At 39.8% G+C, this 7,969-nt stretch overlaps 2 protein-coding genes across 3 annotated transcripts in view; both read right to left on the bottom strand.

The window, feature by feature from the left end:
- Positions 1-378: 378 nt before the first annotated feature.
- On the bottom strand, positions 379-2,975 carry LOC115244343 (NADH-ubiquinone oxidoreductase 49 kDa subunit). The gene is made up of 4 exons (XM_029821914.1): positions 2,846-2,975; positions 2,280-2,710; positions 1,311-1,782; positions 379-1,002 (listed from the first exon to the last, which is right to left on the bottom strand). Exons 1-4 carry the CDS (start codon positions 2,944-2,946, stop codon positions 597-599), a joined length of 1,410 nt encoding a protein of 469 aa, XP_029677774.1. The 5' UTR covers positions 2,947-2,975; the 3' UTR covers positions 379-596.
- Positions 2,976-5,819: 2,844 nt separating this feature from the next.
- Positions 5,820-7,969, bottom strand: part of LOC115244332 (ankyrin-1-like) — a 5,884-nt gene continuing 3,734 nt past the window's right edge. For both annotated transcript variants that reach the window (XM_029821896.1, XM_029821897.1), the window contains exons 3-5: positions 7,291-7,531; positions 6,952-7,195; positions 5,820-6,642 (exon numbers count right to left, since the gene is read on the bottom strand). In XM_029821896.1, coding sequence (XP_029677756.1) covers positions 6,089-6,642; positions 6,952-7,195; positions 7,291-7,531 — 1,039 coding nt within the window. In that variant the 3' untranslated portion in view covers positions 5,820-6,088. The remainder of the gene's footprint in view (positions 6,643-6,951; positions 7,196-7,290; positions 7,532-7,969) is intronic.

The following is a 7,969-nucleotide window of genomic DNA, read 5'->3' as shown; positions in this document are numbered from 1 at the left end:
CGCTTTTGCGCACAGAGAGCAAAGATCTCTTGTAATTCTCTCTCTTTCTCGTTTGTCAATTGAATTCTGCACTATGGTTTGCGTGCGGGAAAATTGCGCATCCCTCGGTAATGAAAAGACTCAGAAAGCGAGTCGCGCGCGTACTGCAACCTCACGCCGCACCGCAAGATTTTACAGCGTTATAATCAAAAGAACTCGAAATAGAAGAGGAACGTCGTGTTCTTATTGCGCGGATTAACATAATCCATGGAAATTATTATTAAGTAGGCGACATTGTAGGTAAGTATGCATAAGTTCGATCGACATGCACATATTCGGCATTTGAATGCAGTATTATGCAATATCATTCGAGACATAATTACAGGTTTTACAAGTATATAAATTGTCGTCACATTTTTCTTTTTTATTGCGACGAGATATATACAATATTTATAAGCTCACCGCCTAGTCATGTGCGCGATTACACATAAACGTATATCATACATGCAAATGTATCGCGTTTTTATACCTATATAATATATATAGATAATTCTATTTTACCTTGTTTTTGAGATATACATTTATACTATATAAATTACTATTGACTATCAAAGAACTTATCTATCGATCTCGCCAAATACCACGTCTAATGTACCGATGATGGCAACTATATCGGCGAGGAAGTGCTTGGGTCCTATATATTGCAGACCCGCCAAGTGAGCAAAGCCCGGCGCTTTGATCTTGCACCGATATGGCTTGCTGCTACCGTCGCTCACGAGATAAACACCGAACTCGCCCTTCGGTGCTTCGATCGCGGTATATGTTGCTCCCGGCGGTACCTGGAAACCCTGGGTGAACAACTTGAAGTGATGGATAAGCGCCTCCATGCTAGTTTTCATCTCCTCCCGCCGCGGTGGCACTATCTTGGCGTCATCGCATCGTACCTCGCCTTCGGGCATGTCATTCAAACACTGATGGATGATGCGCAGAGACTGACGCATTTCCTCGAGGCGGCATAGATACCTAAGAGCAACAAGTGAAGGCATTATTTGCAATTTATATACATATCATTTTCCATTCCTATCTCATCGAGATAGCTTTAAAAATTATTTATAAGAATATTAGGAAGACTTAAAAATTATTTTATAAATAATTTAAAATAGTAAGAAAAAGAAGGGAAAAAAAAGAGTTAATTAGAATCAAATGTAGATAACTGTGTGATGAAAAGTCTATAAAAATATATGAAATGATTGATATTTCATGAAGAGATTCTTTTCAACTCCTCTTTTTATATTTTTTGTAAATAATTCGACTCGCATCTAGAAATTTACCTGTCGTAGCAATCGCCGTTCGTACCAACTGGAACGTCAAAATCGACCCGATCGTAAGCGTCGTAAGGCGCAACCTTTCTCAGATCCCACTTTATTCCAGAACCTCGTAACATAACGCCGCTGAAACCCCAATTGAGCGCGTCCTCTGCGGACACAACACCGATATCGATCGTACGCTGTCGCCAGATTCTATTTTCCGTCAGCAGATCCTCCACCTCATCCAATCGCTCCGAGTACTTCGAGGCCCATGCGTGTATGTCGTCCATTATACCCAACGGCAAATCAAGCGAGACCCCACCGGGTCGTACATAGGCTGCATGCATGCGAGCGCCACTCACGCGCTCGTAAAACTCCATCAGCTTCTCGCGCTCCTCGAACAGCCAGAAAAAGGGCGTGAGAGCACCGATGTCTAACGCGTGTGTTCCAATGCCCATAATGTGATTCAGAATTCTCGTGAGTTCCGCGAAGAGAACTGCAAGCACGAGAGATTTACAAATTCATAAGAATGTACATATAAAGATGTAAACATAGTTCGAGTTTTTATTTTCTTTTTCATTTTCATTTTTATTTGAGTTTATGTGAGTTTAGTTTAATTTAATCTTATTCTTATTTAGTTTATTTAATCTTATTCTATTTAATTATATTGTACCTTATTTTTGTTATTTTTGTGTTTTATTTTTGTTATTAGTAAAATTTATATTTATTTATTCAGATTCAATTGAATATATGTTCGTTCATTTATGTGTTATTTATATATTATATTCAATGAAATAATATAAACACTCCAAGACACATAAAACAAATTACAAACAAATTACAAATACAAAACTGGAAGCTGTCCAAAACCGTAAGGCATAGATTAAGAATAAATAAATAATAATAATAAATTATATAAAGACATAGGTATATAAGAGAGAGCAGATTTACCCTACGTTACTCAAGTCCAGAGATAGTTGTATCGTTTTTTACCTCGAATATACTTTGCACGCAGAGGCACATCTATGTTGAGCAACTTCTCTATCGCCATGGAAAAGCACTGCTCATTGCACATCATGGACACATAGTCCAAGCGATCAAAGTAGGGCAACGCTTGCATGTAGGTCTTATATTCGATCAGCTTCTCCGTGCCGCGATGCAGGAGACCGATATGCGGATCCGCGGTGACCACGATTTCACCGTCCAGCTCCAGGATCAGTCGGAGTACGCCGTGAGCGGCTGGATGTTGGGGGCCAAAGTTGAGCTTTATGTTCTCTATGGTTTGCTCCGCCAGTGGGGGATGTGCGAGGATGGACTCCGTCGGTGGCTTCCAGTCGAGCTTCTCATCGCAATACACCAACGGTTTGTTGAACGACTCGATAAACTGCGCGTCCGGATTCCATTGATGGCCGTTGCGATGTTGGCTGCAAAACATACAATATTGTCAGTTGAGTTTGCCAGAGGCACAGACAGATAGGTTAGGGAGATAACGGGGGTTACATAATGCGATGTACGATCGCGTTACAGCCGTGCAATTAAGGGCGATTAATCGAACTCACACATTGACGATCGCCGGTGCGTTATTCGGCGCCAGCAACCTGCCCGCGCCGAAAAATCCGGCATTTTTACGCAGAATCGACCCTAACGCTCTCGCCGCCATGATGCTCACATCACGTCAGACGTCACGTCAGGGTGCGTACGAAAATCCTACTCGTAGGGTAGAGTAACGTTGAATTGACCAATCAGAATAAAAGAAACAAAGATCTCTTCGTCCTGATTGGTCAATTTAAAGCTAATCCATCCCACGTGTAGAATTTTTGAACGCATCCTCGATATGACATTATTGACTCGGTCGATAATATCATGGACCAATATTCTTTGGTCCAGCTCCGTTCTCAAGAATTGTCGGTATTATTATATCAAGAATTGTGATATTCTCTCCAATCTGATATAGATATATCCATTCGAAGAAAACTGAAGAAAGTTTTGACATGCGTGATATAATTTTTGTTACGCGTAACATTTTTCTTCATATATATATATATATATACTTTTACGTTGAGAATTCGAAAACGCAATTAGATTTTTTCTTCGAGAGAAAATGTATTCTATATTCGCGCTTCCCGTTTTATGCATCTATTTGTTTCGCTAAATCTGTGAATTATAATTTTGGGTACGCGAGTCCCCCCCACACGATGACATTGCGGATCTTGACCTCTCTCTCTTTTCGCGTGTTATTTCCTTCTATTTGCGTATCTAAACTTGAAATATATCCGGAGCCGCGTGAATAAGCGTGAATATTTGTATGAACAAAACGAAATCGCGAATGGAGACAATCCGTTTCTCTCGTGGATATTTCGTGGAACCGCGCTTGGAAGACCGCCATGGAATTTCCGTACGGTTCTTGTGAGAATCCAATGATGCAGTTGATATATACAGGGTGTCCGATAATTTTTTACACACCCGAAGTGTAAAGGTAGATTGGATCAAACTGAAAAGAAAAGTCCTGATCTTTTTTAATTAATTTCTCAATAATTATTACGAAAATCGCAAAATGGTACAGGACTTTCCTTCTCAGTTTGAGCCAATCTACCTTCAGATGTGTCAAAAATTATCGAACACTCTGTATATATGGATACTATATTTTGAAGGTATGTAAAAAAACACCGTAAAAAAACTGACTGAAATTTCAGACACAGTATCTGCAGCTTTTTTGTAGACATACTATCTGAATTTTCAGACAAAATCCCAAGTAAGGCGTGACGTCAAATGACGTCTTAATAACGTCTCAATGACGTTTCTAATTAGACAATATAATGTCATTTGACGTCAGCTTGCTACTTGGAATGCTGTCTGAATTTTTAGACACACTTTTCGGAACTTTCGGAAAAACGAGTCTGATGATTAAGACAGATTGTCTGAAATTTCTTTGCGACTCCCAGATCTGAAAATTCAGACGAAAATGTGTACGAATTAAAAAAAAATTTTTTTACAGCGTATATATTCCCGCTCGCCCCCTTAACAATACACATGTCCAGAGAATATCCTCCAGATGCTTTACATCCTCTGGATGTCTTCTGGATGTCGTATGTTAGGGTACCAAGCACAACTCTTTGTGCATCCCTTTCTCTTATCTTCTACATCAAATAATAAAAGTTACAGACACACATATATACTCGCGCACAGTGAATACAAGGTATATAGAAACTAATATAAGTTTCCTCATACGAAGAAGATGATTGCCAAAAGTTTGACGTAAGTCACGTCAGTATTGAGGCTGTTATTTCGAGGATAGCGATTAGTGTATGGATCACATTGTTGCTCCCACCAATGGCCAACATCCTACACGTCGTAATCGCACACACGGTCAAGCACATACACACACATTCGTTCATATATATTAGGTATATGTGGTCCTCTAATCAAACACGCGCTAATCACGCAAGTTGCATTCTAATTCGAACTCTTCCTTTATTTTTTCGTACATATATAATATATATTGAGCGTATATATATATAATTATATATAACAAAGGTACAAAAGTTCATCACCTTGTGTTCGGTTACATCGGAAAAAAAATCCCCTGTAAATGTTTGTCGTTTGATCGACGACAGACATGGCATTGTCGAATAATTTCGCTCTATAACTTTGAAAAAAAAAATAAAAATCTTCAAATATATATTTCCAAATTCAATGTATAATTCGATAAGCGCATATATAAAGTTTCGGAAAAACTGGCTGTCGTGATAATTATTTATTCGCGCGTTTGAGCAACGATGAGAGCGCATCTTGTATCACTTCTATCACGAACGAATCTTTTTTCACGCGCCAGGAAAAAGTATAGAGAAAATACATGCATATAAAACGTACATTTGACGACAAATAGATATAAGTAAAATATATATATATATACACATATTTCTGGTGTCATTAACTAGATTATATCACGTTGCTCGCTTTTATATATGCCGTGCAAAAATAAAATACTAACAAGTAGAAATAGGAGGACGATGACTCAATAGCCTCATTATTGTACTCAACTAACTGACATAGACACATGAGATAGCGTAAAGTATCTTACATCTTTGATTTCGATCCCTAAAAGCATTTAACAATCCCATTTAACAATGCCATCAAATTCAATATAGTACCAAGGAATTGATTCTCTGGCAATACTTGATATTTGCAGCCTTCTTTGTGTCAAGTCTACGATTTTGATACAACTTTGAGGAAGCTTCGAGATGCAAAAAAAAATATTACATAGTCCATTAATTAAGAGAGATTTTTAGACAATTTGTACACAGATTTGATTGCTCTACAATTTTTTCATGTGTATTAATAATGTATGCATTACGAGTGATTATAATTATTCGGATTAATAAAAATTTTGTCAAACGGTTAAAAATCTGTTTTGTTGTAAACAATTAATATAATTTATATAATATATTAAAATGTCCCTATACAGGCTGTCCGACAAGTAAGTGACCAACCGAAAGGTCGGCGCTGATTGGCCAGACTTTATTCAATAATAACACCTTTATTAAGCGTTATAGAAAAAAAATAGTACAGAACTTTTCTTCTCAGTTTGACCCAATCTATCTCCACCTTTCGGTTGATCACTTACTTGTCGCACACCTTGTATATGGATTCATATTATTTTGCATTTGAAAGCTTCAGTTGTAGCCGAGCACTAGCCCAAGCATGGAATATAATAGTACCGGATTTTTGAAATTTCCCGGAAATCCAAGGAAATTCTCCTTCAACCGAAAAAATCTCTCCCCTCTTCCCGATCGACTCTCTCGCTAATAAAAATCGTAAAGGAGATAACGGTGCAACGACTGCGGCAGCTGCAGCTTCCTGACGATCTTGGGTAGCCTAGTGCCGCAGAGCCTGCGAACTATCAGTCTTGCCTGATGGGTCAACGGTAACGGGGTCCTGGCCGCCTCCATCACCAGGGCCTTCTGGGCGTCCGTCAGACTGCTGGACCGTCGTATCATGCAGGGATCGAAGCTTTCCGCCGCCTCCAAGAGCGCGCGCAACAGCCGCGGTTTGTCGGCCGTATTTTGCAGCGAGTTGAGGATACCGTGCGGATCGCGAAACTGCGTCTTGATCACCACTCGGGCGCCGTACTTAAGCAACAGTGCCACCACCTCCACCGACGGATTCTCGTTCGAGGCGACGTATTCGGCGAGTACCGGGCGCAGCGCCGGGCCGTCATCGCTTCGGATCACCAGGTTCGGATCGGCCCCGCGCTCCAGCAACATGCACAGGATTTCCAGCCGATTCGGGATGTTGTCAGCGCATGCCACGTGCAGCGGCGAGCCGATGATCGGCGATGTGGCGTTCACGTTCGCGCCTGCATACAATTTTTCAGATTAAATTATATACATTATATACATTCAGTCTAATATATAAAAAATTATATTAATAAATTATTTGTATTTTAATTAATATTAATACATAATAGAATTTATATTAGTATTAATAAATTATTCGTATTTTTAAAAAATATAAAAAATTTTAGATTAAATTTATTATAGCGATTAAGACATCGTTGCGCGGATATTCGGCACGCGACGTCCTTCGGATGCCAAGCGATCCGACCGTATGCCAGCAGAGTGTGATATCTCGCGAGATGACAATCGTGTACGATATCGCAACTCGCCTGCTTGGAGCAGCATCTCGACGATTGACGGGTCTCCTTTGAGTATGGCCAGATCCAGGGCCGTCGGCTTCTGGTAGTCCGGTCCGAGATCTAGCCGGGCGCCCTGCTTCAGCAGCAGATTAATCACCGCCGGGTCGCCGCCGAGGATCGCGTAATGCAATACCGTACGATAATCGTGCCTGGCGTCCGCCGTCGCGTTCACGTCCGCCCCGTAGCTGAGTAGTAGAAGCACCGAAGCTATACCCTGCGACATTTGCAGGACGTCGACTTATCTCGTAAAAATTCGTGGAAAATTTCGAATAAAATATTGTACTCTATTGTATTCTACAATATTACTACCTGGGGCAGCCTGGCAGCCTTCATGAGAGGCGTCAACCCGGCGCGATCACGCGTGTTCGGATGAGCGCCGAAGGCCAATAGCAATTCCATGCATTCCAGATCCAGCGGTGACACTAGATTAATCTCGGAGCCGAAGAAGTACCTCTTATTAGGATTAGCGCCGGCTTCGAGAAGGATCTTCGCGACTTCGACGTGGCGATTCCGCAGAGCCAGACGTAGTGGTTCGTCGCACAACATAGTTCTATATAAGAAAAAAACAGCGAACGCGTCGCGATTAATGATAACCGAATGAAAAACACTTTAAATAACATTAATTAACTTTCTTACTCTGTCTAATCTTAAGTTAAGTCTCTTGATTAATTTTCTTGGATTTTTTCCACACTAGAAATAATATTTTTCAATCAAATAAATACTCCTGACAACACACATGGTCAAAAGACGTCTAGAGAACGTCCAGAGGACATCCAGAGGATGTTTTACATGCAGGAATGTCCTCTGGACATGTCTTTTGGACATATGTGTTGTTAGGGACATTTTGTTAATCTTGATTTTTTTTTGCTTTAATAAATATATACTTTGTTTTCAAAAAAATGTTCTGTTATATTAAATAAATTATTATTTGCATGTAATAAAAAAATTATAATTTCTAAGATAAAATATTTAAAATTTTAATATGAAA

The sequence above is a fragment of the Formica exsecta genome, unplaced genomic scaffold (assembly GCF_003651465.1).
Source record: "Formica exsecta isolate Colony F162 unplaced genomic scaffold, ASM365146v1 scaffold81, whole genome shotgun sequence".
Lineage (NCBI taxonomy): Eukaryota > Metazoa > Arthropoda > Insecta > Hymenoptera > Formicidae > Formica > Formica exsecta.
The sequence above is the reverse complement of the archived record's forward strand: the minus strand, read 5'-3'. Positions and strand labels throughout refer to the sequence as shown.

Bases quoted from the DNA above. Each gene is read 5' to 3' on its own strand.
- LOC115244343 (XM_029821914.1), bottom strand. From the start codon at position 2,946: ATGGCGGCGAGAGCGTTAGGGTCGATTCTGCGTAAAAATGCCGGATTT. The intron at 1,783-2,279 runs GTAAAAAACGAT...TCGTGCTTGCAG, and splicing joins GCGTGCAAAGTATATTCGAG to TTCTCTTCGCGGAACTCACG. The intron at 1,003-1,310 runs GTAAATTTCTAG...TGTTGCTCTTAG, and splicing joins AACGGCGATTGCTACGACAG to GTATCTATGCCGCCTCGAGG.